At 43.3% G+C, this 27,585-nt stretch overlaps 2 protein-coding genes across 4 annotated transcripts; one reads left to right on the forward strand and one right to left on the reverse strand.

Moving 5' to 3' along the window:
- The first annotated feature begins 260 nt into the window (after nucleotides 1-260).
- DNAJC2 (DnaJ heat shock protein family (Hsp40) member C2) lies at nucleotides 261-17,918 on the forward strand. Of its 2 annotated transcripts, none has more exons than XM_065666522.1 (17): nucleotides 261-405; nucleotides 1,102-1,292; nucleotides 1,881-1,956; nucleotides 4,077-4,175; nucleotides 6,419-6,560; nucleotides 7,707-7,787; nucleotides 8,568-8,633; nucleotides 10,312-10,403; nucleotides 10,505-10,626; nucleotides 11,716-11,865; nucleotides 12,150-12,238; nucleotides 12,325-12,394; nucleotides 13,965-14,149; nucleotides 15,301-15,401; nucleotides 16,289-16,396; nucleotides 17,094-17,248; nucleotides 17,798-17,918. In XM_065666522.1, the coding sequence occupies exons 1-17, from the start codon at nucleotides 348-350 to the stop codon at nucleotides 17,870-17,872; spliced, it is 1,860 nt and encodes a 619-aa protein (XP_065522594.1). In that variant the 5' UTR covers nucleotides 261-347; the 3' UTR covers nucleotides 17,873-17,918. The 2 variants fall into 2 exon arrangements, with proteins under 2 accessions (XP_065522594.1, XP_065522604.1); XM_065666532.1 differs by having other exon boundaries at nucleotides 336-405; nucleotides 1,191-1,292.
- On the reverse strand, nucleotides 17,870-27,279 carry PMPCB (peptidase, mitochondrial processing subunit beta). Of its 2 annotated transcripts, none has more exons than XM_065666553.1 (13): nucleotides 27,152-27,279; nucleotides 25,042-25,182; nucleotides 24,613-24,699; nucleotides 24,019-24,148; nucleotides 23,431-23,629; nucleotides 22,693-22,772; nucleotides 21,982-22,094; nucleotides 21,322-21,465; nucleotides 20,049-20,209; nucleotides 18,723-18,808; nucleotides 18,556-18,644; nucleotides 18,253-18,328; nucleotides 17,870-18,159 (listed from the first exon to the last, which is right to left on the reverse strand). In XM_065666553.1, the coding sequence occupies exons 1-13, from the start codon at nucleotides 27,239-27,241 to the stop codon at nucleotides 18,095-18,097; spliced, it is 1,461 nt and encodes a 486-aa protein (XP_065522625.1). In that variant the 5' UTR covers nucleotides 27,242-27,279; the 3' UTR covers nucleotides 17,870-18,094. The 2 variants fall into 2 exon arrangements, with proteins under 2 accessions (XP_065522625.1, XP_065522616.1); XM_065666544.1 differs by having other exon boundaries at nucleotides 20,049-20,212.
- Between the last annotated feature and the right edge of the window lie 306 nt (nucleotides 27,280-27,585).

Below are 27,585 nucleotides of genomic sequence, written 5' to 3' on the forward strand. Positions count from 1 at the left end.
ACGCGCGCCACCGGAATCTCCTTCCCCCCGGGCACAGCTGCCGCAGCTAGAGAGTTCCGCCCGCTACAGCCCCTGGCGAGGCGGTGCGCGCGGCTCAGGTTGACCCCGCACCGCGGGCCCCGGCCTGGGCCGCCGACGGTGCCTCTGCGGAGCGGCGGCGGCGGCGGGGGGGCAGGAGGGCGAAGGGAGGGCGCCGGGCCGCTTATCCCGCCGCACGCCGCCGCCGCCCCGGAAGCGCTCTGCGGGCGCCTCCATGCGCCGGCTCCTGGCAACCGGCGAGGCGAGGCTGGCGGAGCCCCGCGCCCAGGCCCGAGGCTCGCTGCGGCCGCCGGGCTGCCGCCGCCGCCATGCTGCGGGGGGCGCAGGACGGGCAGGCCACGGCCGTCACCCGGGCGCTGTCCTCCGGTAGGTACCGGGAGGCCGAGCGGCCCGCGCGCGGGGCTGCAGCTGGTGCCGCGGCCGGGGGATGCGGGAGGACGGCAGGGGACCGCGCGGCGGCGCCGGGGTGCGGGGCTGCGGCGATCGGGAGCGGGGCTCCTCCCGCTCGAACGAGTGCGTGTCCAGGGCGAAGCGCGCCGCTGGAGCCGCTGCCCAGGGCCGGGGCCGGAAAATCTCCTGCTTCGGAGGAACTGCCCTGTGCATGCCCCGTCAGCTCTGCCCTCCGCGCCTGCTGCGTGTGCCTCGGCGCTCGGCCCGCGTCGGGGTGGGAGCAACAAGTCCGCTTTCGCTGCCAGAGGGAGGGGCCTGCGCAGGGGGAGCGGGACCGCGGAGGTCAGTCCAAAGCCCGTGCTCCTGCCGCGGTTACCGCCCGTTACCAGGGCGAGGAAGAGGTTAAATAACGTGTAACGTGTGCGGTCCTTTAAGAAAGCACCTTGCAAGACTGGAGAGCGCAGTGAAGCGCTCGGAAGGTACCGCCGGGTAGGGACCGCGTTGTGGTGCCTGCAGCCTTCACAGCGCTCTGGCGTGTGAGAGGGAAGTAGATGTGGCGGTCTGTGGCCTCGTGTGATTCGGTGCTTTCATGGGCTTTGGTGGGGTTTAATTTGACAAAGATTAAAAAGTAAACCACAGAAGGTGAAGTTGCTCTTATGTTTTTGCTTATAGCATCAGTACTCTGTCAAGTGGAACCGGTGGGAAGATGGTTTGAAGCGTTTGTTAAGAGGAGAAACATAAATGTTTCTGCCTCTTTCCAGGAGCTAGAAGATGAGAAGGAACTTTCTGAAGAATCAGGGGATGAAGAATTGCAGCTTGAAGAGTTTCCTATGTTAAAAACCCTTGATCCAAAGGACTGGAAGGTATAGAGTTGATGCATGTTAGTGTAAATGATGTTTGCTGCAAATCTCCCATCAGTTATTTGCCATTCCCAGCTGTTAGTGATCATCGTCCCCGCCTCCTCCCACCCACAGGTCTGTGTTCCTCAGTGTTTGTATTTCCCACACAGAACTGGTTGATGAGGGTAAACTCAAGCGTGCATCAGAAGGTCTTAATCTTGAACTGTCGCTTTTCATTTCACTGCCTGTGAGCAGTGAAAGTGTCTCTTCTCCCTGTTACAGCCTCCCCTATTCTGGAGTTGTGTCAGCACTCTTTAATGTTAAAGACAGCAATTCAATTTTCCAGTAATTGAACTTTCTCAGACTCAATGCCTTAATCCAGTTTAGATTAAACTACTTGGATTTCTGCAGGACTGGCTTACTTGGTTCATGTTTTGTTATTCAGTAATTATGGTGTTTACGCTAATTGTTCCTACGGCCTTTTTCTAATATTTACTGAGAGAAGAAATCTGCTTCCTGCTGTTCAAGGACGGGGGAACTGGTTGTCTGTGTGTGTTGTGGCTTTTTAGGTCATATGTATTAAGGGTTCGTTTGGTTCTTTCTTTCCCTCAGAATCAAGACCATTATGCAGTTCTCGGGCTAGGCAATATACGCTACAGGGCTACTCAAAAACAGATCAAAGCAGCACGTAAGTACCTTTTCTTTTCAGATGTACCAAATTGTTTTCCATGTGAAAATACTTACATGTTATGAACAGGCTTTTTACTGCTTTGCAGGCCTAAAAATGCTGTCTCTCTGATATCTGTTGCTTGTCAGCCTTCTAAATTCACATCACAGCTCTAAGTCTAGGGAATTAAACATTTTCACTGAGTTCACATCTCTGCTTTCTTGCCTTTTTTCATCAACAGCCTTGATGCTGTAACTGTGTTTCTGTATTTCTGAGTCTGCAGTCAGGCTCAGGGAGAGGCAGAGAATTACAGCTAGTCCTGTCTTATGTGTTTCAGTAGGTTGGTACCTTGGAGCCCCATAACAATGGCTAGCTCCTATTTCAGAAGTGGATGCAGGTGACTGAGGGCATTTTGTGGTACTTGCATGTGAAGGAACAACATGTTGAGCTTCAGAATCTTTCTCTCTAGAAAGCAATGTAGCTAAGAGTTGACTTTGCAAGAAGGGTGCAAATATCTACTGGAAGAAGATTTAACAGTACTCTGAAGGTTGTTCAGTAGCCTTTATGAAATAGTATTATGAAATAAGCTGATGGTTTTTATGAGTTGATTTTGCAAACAATGGCCTGTACAACTGTTCTATTTGTGAGTAGAATAACTGTCCCAGTGAAACCACAGGTGCTCACAAATAAAAATGGGTGGAAATTAGCAAATTACCAACTTGCACAGGAAATAAGAACAATATAAGAAGGACATGGAGCAGTTGGAGCGAGTCCAGAGGAGACACATGAGGATGATCAGGGGACTGGAGCACCTCCCGTATGAAGACAGGCTGAGGAAGTTGGGGCTGTTCAGCCTGGAGAAGAGAAGGCTGCATGGAGACCTCATAGCAGCCTTCCAGTACCTGAAGGGGGCCTGTAGGGATGCTGGGGAGGGACTTTTCATTAGGGACTGTAGTGACAGGACAAGGGGTATCGGGTTAAAACTTAAACAGGGGAAGTTCCCGTGAGATACAAGGAAATTCTTTCCTGTGAGGGTGGTGAGGCACTGGAACAGGCTGCCCAAGGAAGTTGTGAATGCTCCATCCTTGGTGGTGTTCCAGGCCAGGTTGGACAGAGCCTTGGACAACATGGTTTAGTGTAAGGCATCGCTGCCCATGGCAGTCGGATTGGAACTGGATGATCTTAAGGTCCTTGCCAACCCAAACCATTCTACAATTCTATAAATAATGTTGCCTTAAGTACATGTTGCTTAGCAGCACCACTGTGGAGCACAGAGCACCTGTTCTGGTGATGATTAGTGGTCTTGATAATCTTTTCAAGCAAGAACTGGGGCATGTCTCTTTTTAGGATCCTAACAGCACTGTGTTATTACATGGGGGTATAGAGATGTGGGTCTTTCTCATCAGTACATACTGTGATTTCCTGTTCTTGAGAAGGATTCTGATTTGTTTCTCAAAAGGGAGGCTGCTCTAACTACTTGTGTGATACCTTCTCTCTGGTATTTTATAGCAAGCCAACAAGGTATGTTTTACGTTGTATGACAATATGGCTAAACCTTTTGTCTAAGAAGTTGGTGTAAAATCTGGTTTTACTGTTTAAACACTAAGACAACCTTGGTAGCAACTTCAGTTGATACTTTGTATGTGCTAGTTATATCTTAGCATTTAGGCTGAAGGAGAGAACATAGTCCCATGTGTGTTATCCACGTTAAGTGCAGCAGTCTTCACCGGCACATGGCTGTAGTTTCATCTTGCTAAGTTTCACCTTGGGCTGTGCTCAGAACTTGAGTAAAGGGATAGAATACAATTTTTATTTTATCTGAACAACTTTGCTTTTAATTAGAAATAACTAAAATTACATATTTTTTTTTCCGTATGATTGCACAGGTTCCTGAGTTGTGGTTATTTTGTGTCCCAGCGAAGATGCAATATCTTAATTTCTGACAATATTGTTAAATTAGTTCTGTGATTCTGTGAAAGAACATTTGTTAACTTATCTGTTTTCATCCTTATGGTTTTTTGGGGTTGTTTTATCTAATTAGAGAAATGTCAGTTGGAATTATTATGTTACTTTGTAGTTCATGAGAAATAAACTGTTAACGATGATGAAGTGTTTCTAAACATAATGCATCTATTTCATAGATAAATCCATGGTGTTGAAACATCATCCAGACAAACGAAAAGCTGCAGGGGAACAGATAGGAGAAGGTGATAATGATTATTTTACATGCATAACTAAAGGTAAGCAATTGATCTCTTTTATTAGATACACTCTCAATCTACTTCATAATCTGAAATGTATTTGTAGTGCTTTATTAGGCTTTTAAAGGATTGTCAGTTATTAAAAAGCCAGAGAAGTTATTTTACCTGTTAATAAATAGACGTATTTATTTAATATAATAAATAGAGATCACATTAATATAACTTTCTTTTGGGGAGGAGCAGTATGGGGATACAACTGACAGATGTTTGTCTACTGTGCCACTTGGTGACAAAGTGTGAACGTTTGTAGCAGCCCATGAAATGTGAACTACTAGAGGTAGTACTACCTGGGATAAGCTGCTGTACTATGGAGAGATTCCCCTGAGCCACGAACAGCAATTGGAGAAACTGAATTCTAATGCACTTACTCTGTCAACAGAGCATCTGTTGTTTTGATCTAGGGTATGTGTTTCTTCAGCTGCTCTTTTTTGCCCACAGATAACCAAGTGAACTCAGTCAAATAACATTTCCCTTCTTGCCTGTAGTGACCTAGAACACTACTGCTGGCTGATTCAAAAACCGCAGGGAGTGTTCTAGGTGTATGACTGAACATATATAGAAAGGCTTTGGAGTTTTTGTTTATTTTAAACAGTAGTTTGTTTGCCTCAATAAGGTTGAGGTTGGAGGAAAACCTGGAATTTGCGTGTTCTAAAATTTCTTTTTGTTTCTTGTTACAATACTAGTTAAAACATTAGATAATATGTTAGACAAGCTATTGATGGTTTAGATGTCAAAGTGTAAGAAGTTCCCAAAGGAAATTATTTGTCCGTAGTTGCAGTCTTGTCAGAAACTGACAGATACTTAAAATGAACAGCCTGCACCTGAATTTAGGGGTATACTCTGTGTTCTACATGTAAAGAGGAAAATGTTTCTCCTTAACTGCTTATGATCTAAGTTTAAGGATAAACAGAAAGGAAAGTACAAAGTGGCACAGAAGAGGAGTAATACTTCTGGGCAGCACCTTGGAGGAAGGAAATGCTGTAGCAGGGAAGGGGTGTCCAAAATAGCACCAAGTCATAGTGGAATGAAGAAGCTTGAAAGACAGTAGTATGTAGGTGGGATTCAGGGCTGGGTTTGACAAAGGAATGAGTGGAAGATACTCTGTTCCTCCAGCACTGTATGTAGGAATACAGTTTTGGATCTGTGTGGAAGGGACATCTCTTAAGTGGAAGAGGAGCCAATGGATGCACACAGAATTTCTTGCATCAGAAACATGGTATGAGGGTTACTGAAGCTCGTAGCTTGCAAGGTAGAAGATAACTGGGGTAATTTAGAGTATTAATAGAGAGAAGTCCCTTCCCAGAGGGGAAGCTAAGACTGGCAGACAGCAACTCATTCGTAGTCCCTTGCATCCCTTCCTTTGCAGTGACATGTACAGCAAGATCCATTTACACAACCCCAGAGCACCCTTTCCTTCAGCTTATCAGCTTCTAGATGCCACCTTCTAGGTGCAGTGTTCTTTGTCCAGGGATGCAGCTTGGGAAGCCCATGAATGATCACAAAATTAATTTCATTCCTTCGATTTTTCAATTTACTGAAAAAACCAGTGGGCATTGTAGAACTGACACAGTAACTGCACACATCCTGGAGAAAAAACCAGAGGTTACTGAAGCTACAATGTGTGTGATTGCCAGGATGTAAGATTCAGTAAGTTCATGCTCCCCGCTTTAAGAACAGGAGAACTGGGAGTGTGTGCATGTTCTGCCTAGTAGCTGTGTGGTGATTTATACTCTTTCCAAGTCTCACTATAACTTTATCATGAGCTGGAAAAGTTCTAATGAATGGGCTCCTATTCTTGCCAGTTCTTGCATCATATTAACTCAAGGACTGCTGTTACTCTGTGCCTGTCTTAGTAGATGTTTTGTCAATTTAGCTGCAAGGATCTGGTGTAGGATAAAAGCCTAAGATGTCATGCCCACACTCCCAGTGCCTGAGCCAAATTTACTGCCACAAAATTGTTCTAAATGTATGCTTTGTACATCTTAGTGGCTAAATGTGTTTTCTTTCATAAACATTTTCCTCCTGCTTAGTTTACCAGGAATTGACAACAGTGCTTTTTAGTGTCACTAAAGTAATTGAATACCGAGCTGTACAGAATGAGAGATCAAACACAGATCTGAGAGCATCTTTTTAATCATTTACAGCCTTTTCTGTAACATTCCCACATGGTGGGGAACACTCGCCTCAGTCTCACGTTTTATGCCTGGTAACTTTTTTTTCAGCTTATGAAATATTATCTGATCCTGTGAAACGACGAGCATTTAACAGCATAGACCCTACTTTTGATAACTCTGTACCTTCCAAAAGTGAAGCAAAAGAAAACTTCTTTGAAGTTTTTTCACCAGTTTTTGAGAGAAACGCCCGGTAAGCTCTGTCAGACTGCCTCTGCTGTTGCTGGAGGACTGGCATTTGCAAACTCTTCTGGCATTGTGTTTCTAACAGCTGTGATTTTAAGGGATGCTGGGAGATGCATTAATTTGCTAAAAAGGGGATACAAGTAAAATAGTGCATTCTCTATTATTTAATTTTAAAGTTACGCTGTTACGCTGGTGGCATTGGGTTTGACCAATGAGATTGAAAAACAAGGCTGTTCTCAGCTCTATATAACATACTCTGCTTTTTGTACCACGCATTGCTTCATCTTAAAATTATTTGCTACACCAAGTGTGTGTATGCTACTGACTAAAAAATTCTTCTGTTCGTATGAGGGTGAGACGTTAACAGAAGACAGTAGTTATGTTCCCAAGTTAAAAGAGAAGACAAATGTAACTGTCAGTATCTGGTGGTTCTCTCTTAATGTGACTTTTTTCTTTCTGCATTTGATTCCTGCTTGCCCATTCACTCTCTATTAAGGCTGTTGCAATAGAAATTTATTTTGCCTTTTACCTCTATGGGGAAAAAAGTGGTTTATTGTGTGAGGCACTTCACAACACATTCTGATTGTTATCATTATTGAATCTTCTATCAAGTATTCCAGAGATTCAGACCTGGGTCTGTGGTTGGCAGATGGGCTTTTCCCTTCTCTGATTGGAAATGAATGTTATGTCATGGAATAACAAATTCCAGAGTCTGTGGAAAAAATGAAATGGAGGCAGAGCATGCTTTATTCCCTTGTGCTCCTTTAGACTGTGTGGAAAACTTCCTGTAGCCTACTACAGAGCCAGGTCATTCACTGAGCACATTTTGTCCACGTTTTTTAAGCTCCTCTACCAGGAGAACGTGCATGGAGAACTCATGCCTATAGGACAGCTTGCGCTTCATCAGGTCTCCTTGTAGGCCCACCAAACTCACTCAGGAGGATTTTGCTGTTCTGGGGGAGCTCCACAAAAAAGGCCCAGTCTGAAGGATGTGTAGAAGGAACTCTCTCCTGTTCTCTTCTTCTTTGCTGGTGCCCCTCTGTGTTGGCGGAGGGAGCCTCTGATTTGGTGTTTTGATTCCGTACTTAACATATGCCATATTATGAAGTCAGGTTATGTATATTATTTCTTGAATATATCCATTTATTTTCAGGTGGTCAAACAAGAAGAATGTTCCTAAACTGGGGGACATGAACTCTTCATTTGAAGAGGTAGATGCATTCTATTCATTTTGGTAAGTTAGCCAATATTCTATTCACAGCATTCAAGATCTGTGATGTCATGGGCTTGCAGCCCCTTTCACATGTAGGTTGTTGGCAGGATCTGTTCTGACCTAGTAATGATACGAAATTACTCCACAGCTGTTGGTGCCTTCCACAAACTGAGCTGTCTTTTCTCTGGGCTAATACATCCACGTTGTGAATTCTCAGTTACAGCAAGAGCTTCTGATGGTTCTCTGACCACAACGGCTGTGAATCATGTTGACCCACAGCCTAGCAGAGGATTTCATCTCATCTAACTTGTGTTTTTAGTGGAGGTATCTACTAGGCATTTAAGTTCCCCTAGTTAAGGAGGTCTGTCTAGTCCAATAAAATCAGTAGAGTTTATGGCTTGACTTACCTGTTAAATACAGACGCTTATGTAAAGATTAATTTCTGAGCTCTACAGACTGCACTGCATCTCCACTGCCTATAATGGGAGCGTAGACAACTGCACTGTAGGCATTTAGAATTGATGAGACTGATCCCATCCTAAAATGCAGTCTGTTTTACAGTGCTGACGGATGCGAATTATTACTTTCAATAGCATCTTGCGTTTTGACTTAACACAGTGGAATCACCATGTACATACCGTACACACAGTGTACTTGTACATACAGTGTAATTGTAAATTATGTATTACAAATAACAGTGTAATTGCCTACAAAAACCTAATAGTAAAAAAGGTAGATTATCTGTAATAGTGTTGTTTTTTTCTTTCTTCACTTTTTATTTTCTCTTCTAATTTACTTTAGGTATAATTTTGATTCCTGGAGAGAGTTTTCCTATTTAGATGAAGAGGAAAAAGAAAAAGCAGAATGGTATGTAAATAAAAAGAAATTTGATGGGAAAGTGAGATTGATACAGCAAGATTTTCCAACTTCCTACCAGAGAAGTGACAGGAGGAAAGGTAGCCGAACTAAGAATTCCAGTCTCCTAGTTCAGTAGTCAGTCAAGGATTTTAACTGTACTGACTGTGGGCTTCTCTTTGTCTTACTTGTGCAACTGAGGTAGTTCTTGTGTGCATTACAGAGGTGCTTCTGAGGTGCTTTGAAATGTGTGTTTGTCTAAGTTTAGACTTGCAGTCACAGCAAGTTGCAAACACAAGCCAGAACAGAATGGATGAGTAAGCATGCATCATTTCTCTCCAACTATTTATTAAGCTGTGCTGAGACAAGTGATACTTTCTAGAATTTAGAGAGATTAGTTCTGACGCCTCGATGTTAATTGAATCCTGAATTTGTTGATGTAGTGATAGTGGTTGAATTACTCAGCCCATGTAGCTGTTGGAAAATACATTCTATTTTTATCCTTCCTGCAGTTATAAATACAGCATGTTCAAGTTAGAGCAGCAAATCGTTCAGTCTTAACACGGATTTCACGGGACACAACCTTTCACTTAGTCATCCTTGTATAGCCATAGCTTGCATTGTATGAACCTCCGCTTCCAAGTTTGAACAGGAATCAGTTTTGTAGTTACATGCAGTGGTTAGCTTGCTCTGTGGCTAGAAACAGCCATATTTAGGCTGTCACTAGGCACTTGTTCCTCTGCTCTTATGCCTTTTCCTGCCTCTCTGAACCCAGTGTACTCTCTCCCGTGAAGATTCTGTGAAGGCACTGTAACCAGTTCCACATCACTTGTATTTTTGGTAAATTATACAGATTGATCTCAAGGCTTCTCTTTGGAAAGGTCTTGAATTATTTGCACAGCTCCTTTTTCTGCTTATTGCAGTCCTTAGTGTCCTTTCTAAAGTGTTTAGACAAATGGTACATACTCTGCTGTACTCAGAACTATGTTTCAGCTTCTGTTCAGAGGGCCATGATTCTTGTTACCCCTTCTTGCCAAAGGTGATGTTTGTGTCTTAAACATTGTAGTAGTCTCCTGCTGTGTTATGGGGATTGTTCTCTTTGTTCTGAGGTATATTGTTATGCATTTGGTTGTGTGGATGAGGATACAGACCCCTGCTAGAAATTTGTCTCTTCCTTGACAGCACTGACAAATACTTTCAGATGTAGCCACCCAAGTGTTAATCTATTTAACCTGAGTTGTATTTTACTGGAGTGAACTGGACATGGTTTTACTGGGGTGTTACAGTGCTTCATAGAAGGTGTTCTTTCTGTGCAGATGGGTTTACATGACCTATGTTCTGTAAAATGGAGATAATTGACACTGATTATATTGCTGCCCTTTAATTAAAGTGTATGCCAGCATTTCAGTTGTTTTGCCTGGGTTTAATGTTTGGTCAACAAGTGGATTGCATGAAAGACCATGATCTCATTCCCTGTGATGACGGATAAGCAGCTTGTTTTGTCAGGTTTATGGAATGCTGTAAACACTTACTGGGTTTTGATATGAGCTTGGGGTCTGGAACTTCATTTTTTGAAGTATTCAGAGAAGAGCATCTGTGTGGGGAAACTCTAAAAGGTTTGTTGATGTGTATCTAGCAGAGTGACACTGGAGGGTGTTAGCACTGAACTAATTCTGCTTTCGTTTTTTAGTCGAGATGAAAGGAGGTGGATTGAAAAGCAGAATAGAGCTGCCAGAGCACTGAGAAAAAAAGAAGAAATGAACAGAATTAGGACACTTGTTGGTGAGCATATAAACTGCTGGGGTTTTAAAGAGAGATTTGTGAACTAACAATGCAAATCTCCTGGTTTTCTTTTGTACGTGATGCGTCTTTTCTTCTGCCAGACAATGCATACAGCTGTGATCCCAGGATAAAGAAATTTAAGGAGGAAGAAAAGGCAAAGAAAGAAGCAGAGAAGAAAGCAAAGGTAGAAGCAAAACGAAAAGAACAGGAGGCAAAAGAAAAAGTAAGTTAGTTTATTTGGGTTGACAAACACTGACTGATTCACACCTGATCCACTACATCAGCTTCTAGATGTGTCAGCAGGCTACCGTTAAAATGATATTGGGGTTTAGAGATGTGTTGTCTGTGATCCCTGTGCAACAGGCTGTGCAAGACTGACAGCCTTTTGAGAATGAGATGAAAACAAGGAGCACAGATTTGAAACAAAAATAAACTCCTAAAATTGGCTTCTGTTGTTGCATACAGTTCCTCTGGTTTAGAAGCAGTCATTAAGTTCCATGGCCTGCTTTCCTTTTCCATAAAATGGATACAGCAGCTTGCCTTGTGCATATGGTCTGTGAATGTTTGGTTGGTATGAAACACTGAGGTGTAACGTAACTGAAAGAGGGTAGATTTAGATTTGGAATAAGGAAGTTCTTCCCTGTGAGGGTGGTGAGGCACTGGCACAGGTTGCCCAGAGAAGCTGTGGCTGCCCCATCCCTGGCAGTGTTCAAGGCCAGGCTGGACAGAGCCTTGAGCATCCTGGTCTAGTGGAAGGTGTCCCTGCCCATGGCAGGGGGGTTAGAACTGAATGAGCTTTAAGGTCCCTTCCAACCCAAACCATTCTATGATACTTGATTAATATTAACAGTTTGGGAAAGATGACTCTGAAAGCAGTACCAGGAATGAAAGGGAACTGTAAGGTGCTAAAAAGTGACTTAAAATACAGTGCTGGAGCACTGCAAGATATTATGTTAATAATGATGCAGCAGAAATGTTGGAACACTTGCAGTGTTCCCAAGCTTGTACTCTTGGGGCAGGCGTAGGAAGTTTTACACAGCTTTATATCTTCATTGTAAAGGAAGTCAGGATTTATCAACCAGGGGTCCTCAAAGTGAGTATTTGAATTAATGCCAATTGGTACATGTTTCACCACCTCCCTCAAAAGTCTTGAAAACCAAACATTAAATAATTGATGCTAAAACACACATAAACCAAAAAAAACCCAAAACCTAAACATACCCCAGAAACAGCACATTTTCATATTGAATGACTGAATGACCCTATAACAGTGTGACTTGGTTGAGGTTTCTTTGTTTTTTCCCTTTTGCAGCAAAGACAAGCAGAATTAGAAGCTGCACGATTAGCAAAAGAAAAGGAGGAAGAAGAATTTAGGCAACAGGCATTAGTAGCAAAAAAGGAAAAAGAGATACAGAAAAAAGCCATCAAGAAGGAAAGGCAAAAACTGAGAACAACGTGCAAGGTATTTAAATATTATTATAGTGAAATACAGGTTACATGAATGAAATTATTGTATTTGCTTAGATCAAACCCTATCACATGCTTGTACTTATGGCTGGAGATGGGTATGGAAAGTGGGTTTATTAAAAATCAAAATGTTAGAACACGTACTTATCATATGAGTGAAGCTGACCAAATAGGTCCAAACACAGCAGTGGCTGAAGAATGCTGTGTGTTAAGCCTTTGTCTGAAGGAACGGGACAATAAAGTTCAAGAACTTTGTAGAACATGTATTTCTGCTTCCAGAACTGGAATTACTTTTCTGATAATGAGGCAGATTGTGTTAAAATGATGGAGGAGGTGGAAAAGCTTTGTGATCGTCTTGAGCTAGCAAGGTGAGTCTCCCTGCTGCTGATTCCTGCTCATTTTGATACCCATCTTTCTCCTAGCTCTCCGTTGTAACTTAATAATTTATTTTTAGTCTGCAATGCTTGAATGAAGCACTTACATCCACAACAAGGGAAGGAGGAAAGGCGGCTGTAGTAAAACAGGTAATTATGCTGAGTGTCAAATTAAAATAACAGATTAATTCCATTTGGGACATCTGCGTGACTGAATGAAGTGCGATACAACGTGGCTGCATGGAATCCTGCCTGTTAAACACCAAGACCTGAGTTTAATGGTCTCCAGGCAAACTTGATCTCTGTGCCATTTTACATAGTGCTACATAGTTCATGGGTGGTGAAATAACAAGGGCCAGCTGAGGGAAAAATACACATTTTCAATCAGTAAAAGACACAAAAGCTACCATTCATACAGTATACAGAAACAGTGGGGGAACTTAATTTTACAAGCAATGGGTAGCAGTTACCTAGAGGGGAAGGAGGGCAGTCTTAACCTATTCTGTTACACCAGAAAAGTCATAGTCTGATATCCGTGATCTGGGGATTTCAGATTCACAAAAGGACTGCTGCAGGCTGTAGGCACTGGAAGGACAAGTCGGGGGATACCAAAATATGGGAAAAGCAAGGCACTTGCAATCACGATTTAAAAACTCAGCAAGGATGTGCTTACATTTTCCATCAGGGAAAAGCCGTATGGACTAATAAGACCGAACCTCCATCCTGCAGAAAGAATAAGATGCTTTTTCTCATCTGCTTTGGATTCACACCTGTGAACTTTCTTTCCTGGCGGGAAGATGATCTGTCCCCATCCCAGGGTCAGGTTTACTTATCAGACAAATGAATTCAGGGGACTGAATCTGATTTTAAGTCTCCAGGGGAGTGTTCCAAACATGGGACAGTCAACTTTTCGTCTCTCTGTTAAAACTGTTCCACTTTTACCTGACAGATAATTCTTATTAATGCAACTTTCCTTTTGCCAGGAAGATTTTATTAAGAGATAGCAAGAAACCTGTTTTGAGCATCCTGCCACAGGCATAAATGCATGGGTTTTCTAGTATTGCCAAGGCTGGACTGGGCATACTCGGAAGCAGATACATTAAAGATCACCCAGTCTCAGGATGTGATTTCAATTCACAGAGATGTGCAATGGATAACATAAGTTCTGATGAATTCCTTCCTAACAAAGTACATGTAGACATGTAACCCTGAGTAAGCACTTAAGTTACTAAAATCTGGGTTGCAGTTAATGCTAACTTAGCACAGCCATAGTAACTGAGAATTTCTAGCATAACCAGGCTTAGGCAGCAGTCAGGTTGGAAGATTTGGGAATTGGTGTATTCAACCAGGATGCTGAACTGCCCTCACTAGTTGCTTTAGGTTCTTAATACTGTTGTGGATCTGTCCCTGTAAGTCAGGTGTTAGCCTTTAAATTCATGCTAGATTCAGAAGTTTTGCCTTAATCCTGAGGGTGTTCATGTAATTGCCTAGTGAACCTGTGATGGATTCCTGCTGTAGCTCCTAATCTGGGATGGCCAAATTTATGCATGGGCTTTATGGAAATAATACTGGAGCAGAGAAGCTTCTCTTTTTTCTTGTGTGTAATGTACGGAACAGAAAGTAAGCAAAATTCAAGACTCAAAAGCAATTCCAGAGGGGTTTTTGTCACTGTAAAATGTAACAGTAAATAAATAAATTGTGCTTGTTTACAATTCTTCAGATAGAAGAAATAAATGAACAAATAAGGCGAGAGAAAGAAGAGGCAGAAGCTCGGATGCGCCAAGCAACAAAGAGTTCAGAAAAGTCAACCACTGGTGGTGGAGGGGGAAGCAAAAATTGGCCAGAAGATGATTTACAGTTGTTAATTAAAGCTGTGAACCTCTTCCCAGCAGGGACTAATTCAAGGTACTTCTCGGATTTGGTGTTGAAAGTCCTACTAACCATTTACATTAAGTAACAAGTATAATACAACTTGTTCTTAGACCATCCTAAGTATGATGTCAGTATAAGGATTCCCTAAACTTCCTCCTTTCTCTTGACTGTTGAGCAGCCTGTGGTTTGTTTTCTCTTAGTACCATGCTCTACATGTTACTGGCATTACCTCAGCCTTGCATCTTGTTTCTCCCCAAACTTGGGCCTCAGTCCATCAGTAAAATTGTGCCGAGGTGTATGTTTGCGCAGGGCTTACTATAGGATAGGCTCCAGTCAGTAAAGCAGAGAGCAAAACAGAAGCAGTGACCATGATGAAGGTAGTAATACAAGTTTGTAGGTTACTTCTGGTAGCTCCACAATCAATGTGAGGCTGGTTTCTCCTCTACAGAGTAGGAAGAAAACAGCCAGAGATAAAAGTTAAATGTGACAGCTGTCTCCAAGGGAGAGCCAGGGTAAAAGGAAAAGGCTGGGATATGTGGGAAGCAGCACTGGCAATCAGTTCACTAGTAAGCATCAAGAACAGGAGCATGTCTTAAATCCCATTCTTTCCCAGGAATGGAATGCCTTCTTCCACTTAGGATTCAAGGATTTGAAGCCTCCATTACAAGATTTGGATGCTTACTTTTAGAAAAAGAAAGAAGCTGTCATAATCTTTATGGAGGTGATACCAGTACCTGGTTTTGCACTGCAGCTCAGCAATTGAGTACTCATTGAGAGCACATGCCTAGATATGATCCCTAGATATGATAGAGGGCCTATAAGGATACGGGGGAGGGACTCTTCATTAGGGACTGTAGTGATAGGACATGGGGTAACAGGTTAAAACTTCAACAGGGGAAGTTTAGATTGGATATAAGGAAGAAGTTCTTTACTGTGAGGGTGGTGAGGCACTGGAATGGGTTGTCCAGGGAAGCTGTGAATGCTCCATCCCTGGAGTGTTCAAGGCCAGGTTGAACAGAGCCTTGGGTGACACAGTTTATTGTGAGATGCTCCTGCCCATGGCAGGGGGGTTGGAACTTGATGATCTTAAGGTCCTTTAAATACGTACAGGAGTTTGACTGTAGCTTGTATGAAGATAAGCTATTACGTGATACGCTGGTTGACCCTTTCTGTTCTTGCTTTAGGTGGGAAGTTATTGCCAATTACATGAACTTGCACTCTACTACTGGAATGAAACGAACAGCAAAAGATGTCATCAATAAAGCCAAGAGCCTCCAAAAGCTTGGTATCTATATTACCTTATTTCTGTCACAAGATGACCTGCATGCTTCTCTACAGCTTAGCTTTGAACTGCATTGTTTCTGTTATGAGAAAATCCTCTCTATATTCCCAAAAGAATAGCAGAGAATTTATGTGATTCAGCATTTTTAGCCTAATGTGTAAATCACCACCTCATGACTGACTCTCAGGAATTCCCTTAAGCTCGATGCACAGACATCTAGGCCACATGCATTGCAGCGGTTCTTCTGCACTCAGAGGGAGGCAAATGGGCCTGTGGGAAAGCTCCCTATAAAGGAAGGCATCTAGAATAAATGGAACTGAGGAAGCTATAGAGATACTTTAAAAAGATAAATGGGATCCAGCACCAGAGTAAGACACCAGCATTAATGTGGTAAATGGAGCCCAGACAGCTCTGGAATAAGTTCTCGAGGAAAACCAAAACATCCCACTATAGAAGAAAAACCCTATTTTCCAAATGTTCCAAACCACACCCCTGCACAAGGAGGACCTGGACTTTGAGTGTTCCTGCATCTCCAACATGCTTGTGCTCTGGGTAATATGCAAGTTTCGTGCCACAGCCCTTATTTGAGAGAATAATCCCTCTTGATTTCACTGAAGTAGCAGGTTCAGGCTTAAGTTTACATGGAGGAAGTATTCACCTGAGAGGATAGGGGCTGGAAAGCCTGACACTTTGAGCAGAGTTTATTTGACCCTGAAAGATTATTTTTTTAATCTACCACTCTATTTACCATCATTTTAAAGGAAGTAGGAATTGGGGGTATTTGATGATGTGGTTATGGTAAACTAATAATCTGCTAGACAATGTTTTTATTGTTACACCTGGCTTTAACTTCATTGCAGTGATCACTGTTCAATGTCTGTTGCTCATAGACCCTCATCAAAAAGATGATATCAACAAGAAAGCATTTGACAAATTTAAGAAAGAGCATGGTGTGGTGCCTCAGATGGACAGTGCTGCCCCCTCGGAACGATTTGAAGGTAAAGGTGAAAGAGGAGCCCTTCTTCCAGAGTTGTCTCCCCTGTGCCTCTTAGAATGTAATCCAGAACTTCTTAAGACTTGCTTATGAACAAACATACGTAGCAAGTAAGTGATCCAGGCTCTGTTAATTGGATTTGAGGGTTGCTGGTATGCACAGTACAAGTCACAGTTAACTAAAGAGTACCAGTCTGAAATGCTTCCTGGTGAAGCAACAGGTCAAGTCTGATGCTGAGATCATCTGTTTCTCAGAGGGTGCTACTTTTCCAGGTAAAAGTAGGCCTGCGGGGATGCACTCGATATACAGGATTGTCCTACAGCTTTGGTCTGCTGTTAAACCCCAAATGCCTCCCATCAGCTTTTCCACACACTTTACAGAAGGCTGTGTTTCCTGACTACTGAAACACAAAAGGAAAAGCTACACTGCTGCTCTAGCACTGTAGCTTCACAGAGCAGCTACAGCAAGTTAACACCGAGATGACAATGAAAGATATTACCTTTGAACTTCTCTGTGCTTTGTTTAAAGATCCTAAGGGCTACTTGTTCACTCAGTTTGAGGGTTGGGATTTTTAGTGGTTTGGTGGTTTATTTTCTTTCAGGTTTTTAACTCAGCAGCACTTAAGTCAGACTAGTTGTTCTTAGGCATACCTCATAGTCTCCTTACGTATTTCTTCTTGTCATTTTTGCATTTAAAAACAGGATCACCTTTAGATTCATCCCCTTGGACTACAGAAGAACAAAAGCTTTTAGAACAAGCATTGAAGACTTATCCAGTAAATACTCCTGAAAGATGGGAGAAAATAGCAGCAGCTGTTCCAGGCCGGTCAAAAAAAGACTGCATGAAGCGATATAAGGTAAGGTACCCCACCTCCTTCTAGGAGTGTAATTAGCCCAGGTTTTGTTAGAATCCTTTGGGTTTCTAGGGTTCCCTACCCTACTGCCTTCCCTGCCAGAGGGAGTATCTGACAATAACAGACTGGCAGAAGATGGAACCTTGTGAGGAGGTGGGGTTTTGTGGGGTTTTTGGTAACTCAGACCCCAAAAGCACAGCAAGGACTAAGTTTTCCTCAGTGAAAACAGAGGCTCTGGAAGCTGGGAAGGAAAGTCTGCCTCACAAAATCGGGCTGTCTTACAATCTGACAGCAAGCTCCGGTAGATGCCAGATCCCTTAGCCTCTTGTAAGCAGAGTTCCTGCTACAGAGACATAGATGAGCATTGACCTTTCATTAATTTGTTTCTAACAGAAATTGTTTTAAGGTATTAAACTGTCTGGACTCCTCACTATGTTGAGAACCAGAATGCTTCAACCTGAATATATGTAGCATTCAAACAACAGTGGTGGTAACAAATTCCACGTGTAGATAAGGATCTCTCTTCTTTTCTTCTTCTCCCCCACACTTCAGGAACTTGTTGAAATGGTCAAGGCAAAGAAAGCTGCTCAAGAACAAGTGATGAATGCTACTAAAGTCAAGAAATGACTCTTACTGACAATCTTTGTTTTATAATAAAAATGCAAATACTGTACATGTTTTCATTCCTTCCTTAATTACACAGATACACAGGACTGGCTCATTCTTCAGATTTAATCTTCTCAAATGCAATTCTTCAATTCAAAAGCTTTAAACAGGGGTGTAGTTGGGGTTTTCTGTGTGGATTTGGGTTTTTTTAAGCTCAAACACACTGAAAGTTCTTGTTTTCCACTACTCCTGAAGCCAGTGCATGCCACTGCAGATTTTGTTATACTCGGGAAGTTGTTCAATTGGACCTAGAAGTTAAAGAAAGTTGGCCATAACACATGCTAAGCTGATAGTGATTGGTGTGGAGGGGGTATGGGAGGGTAGGGAAACACATAACATACCCACGGCAGCAACTGCAGGATGCTTTTCATAGATGTACTTTGTGCAGACCTCTCTAATAGTCTGGGCATCAACAGCCTACAAGGGGTAAAGAGACATCTTTGTTACCCATCCCATCTAAACCAGTTTCTGATCTTAACTGTGTATAATCCAGGGGGACAGGCAACAAAACTTAATTCTGTGATTAAAAAAATAGCTGACAACTGGCTCAGTTAGAAACAGGCAAACTTCTGTATTGTTACCTCCTGGAGCAACTAAATTTCTCAGCAGCCTGCTGTAGAAGTTGCACTATGAGTGCCACTTACTTCAATTCTTGCCTCAAGTTCTGGAATTGGGATTCGGCGCTTATAACACAGCATTTGTCTTCCAATGTCTTCACAGATTGGTGTGGACCCTAAAATAGGGGAAAATATGCTTCAGTTATCAGCATACAACTCCACTAAGGACAAAAAGCTCTCTTAAGAGGTCTCACCATCAAGCTGTAGCAGCATATTTGTCTTCAGAAGATTTTTCGCTCGAGCAACTTCATTTTCTGTAACATTTGTGCAAAGTCTCATCCTGAAAAATAGTTTAAATCCAAAGGCACTAAATAACAGTAACCTGTAGCACACACTGCCTGTGATAAAGTGGTGCATATACATTTGTACACCTACCAGGCACTTTCCTCTAGACAGGTTTGGTATGGAAACAAGCCCTAGGATGCAAAGCAGCAGTGTAACAGTTGCATTTTTTGGAATCAAACCAATATACCCAAGACCAAGTTTTCCCTAGTAGAGCTGTATTTCATGAACCAAGTGTAGTCCATACTTGCTTGAGAATAGCTGTTGCTAAGACAGCAGGAGCCAAACAATTAGAAGTACTTAGCCCAAAAGGCAGTCCATTACTTCCTGGCTCTTGATGAGACAATGATTCACCACACTGCAGACGGAACATTTTATCAGGACAGGGAGATGCAGTAGATATTTTAACACACTCTTGTCACAGGAGCGGTTCAGATCTTCCCCACTGCTAAGCTGCAGGAAACTGACAGCTAAAGTGATGTCATTTATCTCCACAAAGTGTTTACAGAGATCTCACAGAATAATGGCCTACGAAAAGTGATCTGCATGGTTACAGAAACTCATTTTCAACTTTCATTTCAACATCGCCACTTTAAATCAGTGCTCTTAAACAACATATGTGCGTTTCTAATCACATCTGCAGTTCAAGTGTTACAGCTGAATCTACAGACATCTTTTCCACGGAGATTTAAGTTTTACATGAATATTTTCTAGAATCCCAGGTTTGAAAATTCTATACAGAACAGCTCACCTGCCTTACCTGATTTCTCTCATTAGAGCTCTGTGTAACACCATTGCCTTGGCACGGCATCTGCAGAATGCGTAGGACTAATGGTGTGTGTAGGTAACTGCATGTGCATTAGTCTTATTCATGAGTATTTACTCTTTCAGTTATCAAACACAGTTCATGGGCACTGTGTACTGACTTGGTTGTATCCTAAAAGGTTCAAAACAGTTCCCTATCTCCTGTCACTTGCAAGTCAAAAAACAATCACTGCCATATCTTCTTTACTAACTAGTTACTATTCTTCCAGAGCAGAAAAAGAAAACCAAACATAAACCTTAAGCTATGCTCTGTAAGTGAGGGTGCCAGAAACTGGCTGCTGGAACTCTGCACTAGGTGCCAGTGTTTAAAGTCTGATGCAGTTGTTTTTCCAGGCAAGCCTCAGTAGAGAAACAAAAATAACTGTATTCCTCCGCTGAAAACAAGCTTTTTAGAGAAACAGTTGTTAGCTTACCATTCTCTCTGAACAAAGTGCACCATGTCCTGTACTGTGGATGGCTCACAGACCATATAGAGTCCCCACAGCCCTGTGTCAGTGTAGCAGGTGTTGAAGGACTGGAAACTGTGACACAGGTTACCATGGCAGGCAATCTGAGCAAGTTTACTGGATAAATTCTGCTGAGGCAAAAGAGAAAGAGATTATTTTGTTAAGTTTTCTGAAAGCTTCCATAGTCCTCTTCCATGGAGGCACCTCCATAGTCTCCTGTTTTCATTTCAATGACAGAACATGCAGTAGTATTACAGGCCGCAGCAGAAGCTATAAGGCTTATTACTAGCTCTTCATCTCAACAGTTCCTTTCCTTCACATTTCCAAGTAATACCCCAGATTTAAGCAAAAAATCGTAAAGCTACTTAGGTTTGAGAGGGCCAGTTACTGATATCCTCTGATTCCAACAACATGCAGATACGAAACATCCTACTTTACCTAAGGGTTGGCAGACCTCAAGTCACCTCTATTTTGGTGGTTTAGAACCACTTCCTAAGATTTTCCTATATCTTGGGCAACAAATTTTCTCAGTCTCACAACTGGCTCCCCTTCTTCCATACTGTCCTGGGTTTACCAGGAGCCGTTTTGCTCCTTCTTAGTAACTGGTGCAAGCTCTGTGTTTTGACTTCCAGCCTGGTCAGAGAGCTGGTAACACCGATTGTTTTTAATTGTTGTTAAGTAATGTTTATTCTGGCCAAGGACTCTGTGAGTCTCATGCTCTGCTGGGGACGAGGGGAGGCCGGGAGGAAGCAGAGACAGGACACCTGACCCAAACTGACCAAAGAGGTATTCCATACCACAGCACGTCATGCCCAGGGAGGTAACTGGGAGTTACCCAGAAGGGCACGCTCTCTCTTCGGGGGGTGTTGAACTTGTTCGGCGATGGTATTGTATTCTCTTGTTATTTTCTCTTATCAATATTATCATTGGTGGCAGCAGCAGTGATTTGTGTTATACCTTAGTTACTGGGCTGTGCTTATCTCAACCCGTGGGAGTTACATTTTCTTGATTCTCCTCCCCATCCCTCCGGGAGCGGGGAGGGTCGGGGATGGGGGGGGGTGAGTGGACGACCTGTGTGGATCGGTTTAAACCACGACACATTCCAAAAAAGGGCCTTCAGAAACAGCCATAAAGTAGTAATGCCATCGGATAGGTTTGAATGTGGCAGTTCCCAAGTCAGAGGATCTCACCAGCCCACCAACCCTGTTAGAAGCAGACAGGTGCTTGCACATTCACTCACCACGCCTCCTCCAAAGGAACGATCCCAGTTACCTATCAGAGTATTTGCTACCATTAGTGGGATTGTATCTGGGTGGGACCAGCCAGCTGCTTCAACAGCTATCGCCATGTGCGCCAAGGGCATCTTATCATCTCGTATACGGATCTGTGGGAACACACCAAAGTAGCTGTAGAGCTGTATGTGGGAAGTTCAGTATCAGGAGACAGACATTTCGATTACACCTGGATTATAAATCATGCACAAAGAGAACCAAAAACTAAAGCATATGAAGCTTTCATTCAACATAGGCCTTAACTAGTCTTCCCTGTGGCAGTTTCAGAGCACTTTGCCAATAGCAAACCTAATGCCATGTACATGAAGAGGGCATTACAAGTCACTTTACAACTAACAGCAGCAACGAAAGCTGATGATTCCAAATAGAGCTGGGAAGAGAACACAGATGCTTCAGTTCTCTGCTATAACCTTTAAATTTGTGATTCTTAACAAGTGGAAATGCTCCAACATCACAGGCAAGGGGATAATCTACTGCTCTCACTGGGGGCAAGAAACCTTCTAATCTGCCTTACCTGTGGCTGAGAAGCTTTGCTCAGCAGACAGCATGTGTCAGTTGTGCTCACAGGGGATGTAAGGACCAGCTCAGAAAGCCATCTGACAGCTTACCTCACTACCTGTGAAGTGACAAGGTGGCAGGGGTGGCAGTCCTCCTTGTGGAGCAGATGGCAAGTTACCAAAATGGCACTTTGCTAGATCAAGTAGCTCATCGTGAGAGACCCCTGAACAAAAGACATTTCATGTACTTTGTAGTGTTACTTTGTAAACAGTTAATTTAAATTGCTGCGCAGGCAGCTTATAGACTCAACCAAGCAGTAATTTATTTTCTCCCACATCAATGCCCCACTTTCAAATTTCTCACACCTCCCCGTTATACAGAGTAGGATCATCATCACATCATCACCCCCCTTAATTCTCCTCAATAGCCTTCTATTAAACATTACACTATTAACATTACACAAGCTGTCTGTTCCCAGTTTCAAGCCTCGATGTTATTTCTCTCTTGCTCTCCCAGCTTTCCTTGTTACTCCCCCTTTCACAATGAACCACATCTAGGCCCCTCTTTTCCTGCCCACATGGAAGTATGATTTTGGCCTCCATTCACTTCTAGCGGCTGTTTTAAGAAGGTTTCTGGAATATTACTGAGGGGAAAAGGGAATGAAAGTTCAAAGGGTATGAAGGCACAAAACACAGAGGGCTAACAGTGAACTCCAAGACCTACTGAACAATGCAGTAATTCATCATGTTGTTCCCAGAAACTTAAAGACCGTGGTTTTAAGCACAGTTTCACATGACCCATGGTGAATATCTCACACTAACCTCCAGCAGCAGCCAGAACCATTCTGGGTCCTTTGTAATGTGTTGTTATGTACTCCACCAAGTCATTACGGTTTATGGACCTAGAAACAGTCAAGAAAACATCACTACTGTGTCGGTAAAGTTTATTAGAGTACAAAGAGACAAAAGTGTAGAATACAGTACAAAAATAATTATAAGTTCTGCCATGCACAGAGCAGACAGACAGAAAGCTAAAATAAAGGTGAGTAACTAAAAAGGAAATAGGAACTTGATATATTTTGCCTTTCAAAGCTCTTCTAGCTTCCTGAGAAGAAATAAGAACTACACTTCAGGCAGGTGGAGACAGGACCCACTAATGACCTCACACCAAACAGCACATTTAGTGGTCTCCTAGTCTGCACTGCTATAAGCAATGGTGGAAGAGCAGTGCAGACACAGTGGTGTTTACAATAATGTAAGTAACACCTGACTGACGGGGAAAAGGAGCATTTCCAATTTTGTGTCAGATGCATTTTTTAACAAACAGGAGAAAAATACAGCAAATAATGAAGACATGTAGTAGACACATACCCTTTGCTACCTGCATAAAGGGGAATTAAGGCAACAAAGGAATTCTTCTTACAGTTAATATCCAGTGCAACTTCAGCTACCTCGCAGGGTAAACATGAAAATTGACGGTGTTCCCTACATTTTCAAATTATTCTTTTCAATATATGAAAGTCCACCCACAATGAAAGCCGGCCACAAATCTGAACATACTTGATGTTTTCAGTGGGTCCTAAAATTGTCCGTCCTAGGGCTGTCTTCTGATAGGCTGTAGCATGAAGGTAATCAAAGACAACTTCTTGTAAATTGGTTTCAACCTCTTGCATCTCTCGAAGTATAACTCCTCGCTCACGCTCAATCTCTGCTTCTCCCAGGGTACTGTTCTGAATTATGTCAGCAAGGATTTCCACAGCTAATTGAAAATAGAGATAGGAATGGAAAGTATATTTTCAGACTACCAGAAAACTCTGGTTCCAAAAGTAAAACCCATCCCAACAACCAAGTGACCTGAGATTCGCTAATAAGATCTGCAAAGGGATTAAAAGGCTTGCTCTGAAGGGACAAGTCCAAAAGGTATTTTCTTCTGGGAACCTAAAGACAAAAATATTTCAAATATTGACTTCCCTGCTGGCACTCTCCTTTCCAAACACGCATTCTCTCTCCTGTGAGGTTCAAGCCAGGACTCATCACCCAGGAAAGAAAGAACTGTTAGGCTGCAAAAGCACCACTCTGTGTCATCTCATCAGGAACTGGAGAAGAGTTTTGTTCTTTGCTGCTTTTCTGATGAATAAAAGCAGTTACCTCTTGGTAAGTCTTTTGAGAACGCCTTTGCATAATAGACAGTTTGTTCCCTGGAGGTATATGCATTCAGATGAGCTCCCATGTTCTCAATCTCTAGTTCAAGGTCTAACTGAGACCTCTTTTTTGTTCCCTGAAACAAAACAATAAGAATATCAAACTAGACCCTTTAATTTACCTATGCACGATTACTTCTTGTCTGGGAAAGTCAAGGTCAGGAGAAAGAAAAAGTCTTCAGGAAAGAAAACTGGCACACTGATCTCTCTAAGATTGAAAGGCAAATATAAATCCTATTATTCTCCCAAATGAAAATAAAAAGCTGGCACGAGGGGGGACTCTGTGTATGCTAAGACTATTACAAGAAGTTAAAAGTGAGTTAAATTAGACCTGTCTTACTAACTTATAGTTGTGTATCAGCTACACAGAACCAGGACTTTAGCTACATTTTCTAATAGAAACCAAAATCTGAGTTGTCCTTTTCCCCCTGTCCCCCCTTCATCTTGATTTGGAAAATGTATTTATACAATTCTGACAAAGTTCTTCACATTACTCTTTAAAGAAATTATTTAAAAACTCATGATCAATACTCATACTTACCTTGAAAGCCATATGCTCAAGGAAGTGAGCAGTTCCATTGTTCTTCTCATTTTCATACCTGCTTCCAGCATCAATCCAAAGTCCAACCTCATTGGGGGAAAGAAAAAGAAAACAAAACTCATTTTACCAGTTAACAATGCAGCGTTGCTGGTTTTGTGTATGAACTGCACTTAGAATTTCAACACCTATTTTTAAACAGCTTTTTCCTTAAACAAAGCAGGTTTTCAAGATAAGTAAGATCTTGATCTTCACAAAAAAAATCTAATCAGAAATCATTTACAAAAGCCTTAAGACTTCTATTTCCTAGCTTAAGTTTTAAGAACAATTACCGCAATAATTGAAAGAATGCAATTTAGTTCCACAAGGAAATGAACACACCTTAACTGTTACCAAAAAAACCCCAAAACCTTCCCTTTACAAGTTACATACTGTGCATGTTGAGAGTCCAGAGTCTTCAGAAGCTACTTGCATGCCATTTTCCAGAGGACTCACTCTGGTTTCAGGAACATTTAAGATTACTTCTGTTGCTGCTTTAGATGCTCCGAGCCTGCCTGTTCCAACATGCACACACTGTAAGCAAAAAGCATCAGTCACACTCAGATTGTTAAGTTACATCCTAACTTCACATCAGTGATGCATTAATGTGACTAAGAAGAAAAACATGAAGATAACCAAAATGCAGTATACTGCATCTGCTTCCCTTCGGTGAAATGATCTGACAGAAATGCATGTTACTATCATCAGCCACCAACACAAGCCACACTTGTTTCCCAGTTCCACCAGCAAAAGCCTGCAGGACCTTGAACAGATCCTTCGATATCTGGAATTCTTTTGGATACCTGCTTTCTAAAGTTAAGGGAGATATACACCTAGGGCCTATGTCCACGACTGCAACCCAGTCACCCGCTGTTCAGAACAGGGACAGATATTGAAATCGCCAGCTTTCATACAATCACCTACCAGTTAAAGTACGTTAAATCGGAATGGGGTAGAAAACACGGAGGTTAAAAAAAGGTTTATTGCACTTTTTCAGCATCAAGAAATTTAAACATATATCCCGAATTTGAGCAATCAGCGACTCCAAGAACACTATTATAAATGTATCAAATAAACAAATAGTTCCTTCACCATGTGACTGCCCTAAGGTGAAAGTACAAAATCCAAATTTTGCTCTAATCGTGGACTACCAATAGGCCAGAGTATTTTAGGATTATTCAATTCTGAGTTTCAAGTTCAAAGTTTTCAACTTCAATTCAAGCTTGAAGGGACCTCACCTCAGGAGGTCTCGTGTCCAGCCTCCTGCTCCAAGCAGGATCCTGCTCCAAGCTGCGCGCTGGAAGTCTCCCAGGATGGTGAGAAACTGCACAGTCTCCCTGGGCAGCCTGCTCCACTGCCTGACTGCCTCACAGGAAAACAGGGTCTTCATACATTCAGTTTTTCCTCTCCTGTTGCAACTGATGCCCATTGCCTCTCACTCTGCCATCACACCCCACTGTAAAAAGCCTGGTTTTGTCTTCCTGACCATCTTCTGATGGGTTCTGTCAGGCTGCTGCTAGGTCCAACTGAAGCTGCGCCTTCTCTAGACATGCCAGCTTCTCCTCATAGGGTACATGCTACAGCCTGCAACCATGTCTGCTGAACATAGTCCAGTCCACTGAGGTCCTTACGCTGAGGAGCTGAAAACCATCTGCCATATACTAACTGCCCGACAAGGACAATCCAGTCACTTTATTTGATCAGCTGGTTGTGTTCCTGCTGCTTCAGCCGAGGCTGCTGCCAGACACACACCAGCCTGCACAACTTCCTGTCCTCCTGCATCCCCAGCCCTCTTCCACAGAAAGGCTCCCAGGCTGGGCTGTCGCAAGGGATCATTTTCACTGCCATACTGCATTACAGGGAAGGAAAAATCTGCGTTTGAACACAAAATGTCCTTCTTCTGTTTACAGAAGGAAAAGTTTAGGCTTCAAACTGGGAGAATGAGAAGAACTGACAGGCTGGGAGAGCTCTAGGATCGAGTCCTTGAGGCAGCCTCATCTACCAACAGCAGAGAAGGAGAATGTAAACTGTCTCTAGACTGCCCTGGGATGAGGAGGCCAAGCGCCGCGCCGGGGGCGGAGCCTGCCGCTGCCCCTCTCGAAGGCACCGCGCCTCAGTCCGAGAGCCGCACTGCTCCGCCCCCCAGGCGCCGAGCCAGTCTCCTACGCCTCAGCGCCACGGGAGGCGATATGGGGTAACAGCGGCCCGGCGGAGCGAGCCGCAAACCTTGGGGTCTGCGGCACCAGGAGCGCTGAGTCCTGCCGAGGAGCGGCAGCCGCCTTCCCCTCAGCCGGAGACTACAACTCCCACCATGCACCGCGCAGGCCGCCATCAGCACCACCTCGTTCCCCGCCGCCGCGACTACAAATCCCGGGGTGCACCGCGCATCCCGGCCTCCGATCCCCTCCGCCCCTATTGCGGCAGCCTAAGCACCAACGTAAGGAAACACTGGGGCGCTTGGACTCTCCGCAGCCCACCTCCCCTTCCCCGCTCCGTCGCCTACCCGGTGGCCCGAGCTGGCTGCTCGCAGAAGGCGAGCAGACCAAGGCAGGAAAAGCCGCCGAGCCGCTGACCCAGCTGTAGACGCAGCCATCTTGGCGAAAGGGTGGGCGGGGCAATGGTGGACTTCCGGTGGTGGGTGCGCAGGCGCAGAGATGGCTCCCCCCTCCGAGGACAGCTGGTGTTACATGTAGGAGCGCTGCTCCCCCTGTGGTTGACACTGAGATGCTCCCAGGCTATTCCAGAGCTGGCTAGTTATAAACTGTGCCCCACAGGCCTCTGTTGTGATCACCCTGCTGTCCTAGCGCAGTTCAGGAGGGCCGCTTTTCCTCTCCATACACTATTGCTCAGGTTCAATATAAGGAAGAAGTTCTTTCCTGTAAGGGTGGTGAGGCACTGGAATGGGTTGCCCAGGGAAGCTGTGAATGCTCCATCCCT

The sequence above is a fragment of the Lathamus discolor genome, chromosome 1 (assembly GCF_037157495.1).
Source record: "Lathamus discolor isolate bLatDis1 chromosome 1, bLatDis1.hap1, whole genome shotgun sequence".
NCBI lineage: Eukaryota > Metazoa > Chordata > Aves > Psittaciformes > Psittacidae > Lathamus > Lathamus discolor.

Coding starts and splice junctions, on each gene's coding strand:
- DNAJC2 (XM_065666522.1), top strand. CDS start 348: ATGCTGCGGGGGGCGCAGGACGGGCAGGCCACGGCCGTCACCCGGGCG. Junction 12,395..13,964: donor AGGCGGCTGTAGTAAAACAG/GTAATTATGCTG, acceptor ACAATTCTTCAG/ATAGAAGAAATAAATGAACA. Junction 15,402..16,288: donor CAAGAGCCTCCAAAAGCTTG/GTATCTATATTA, acceptor TGTTGCTCATAG/ACCCTCATCAAAAAGATGAT.
- PMPCB (XM_065666544.1), bottom strand. CDS start 27,241: ATGGCTGCGTCTACAGCTGGGTCAGCGGCTCGGCGGCTTTTCCTGCCT. Junction 25,183..27,151: donor CAGCCAGCTCGGGCCACCGG/GTAGGCGACGGA, acceptor TTTTGCTTACAG/TGTGTGCATGTTGGAACAGG. Junction 24,700..25,041: donor CTGGACTCTCAACATGCACA/GTATGTAACTTG, acceptor TCCCCCAATGAG/GTTGGACTTTGGATTGATGC.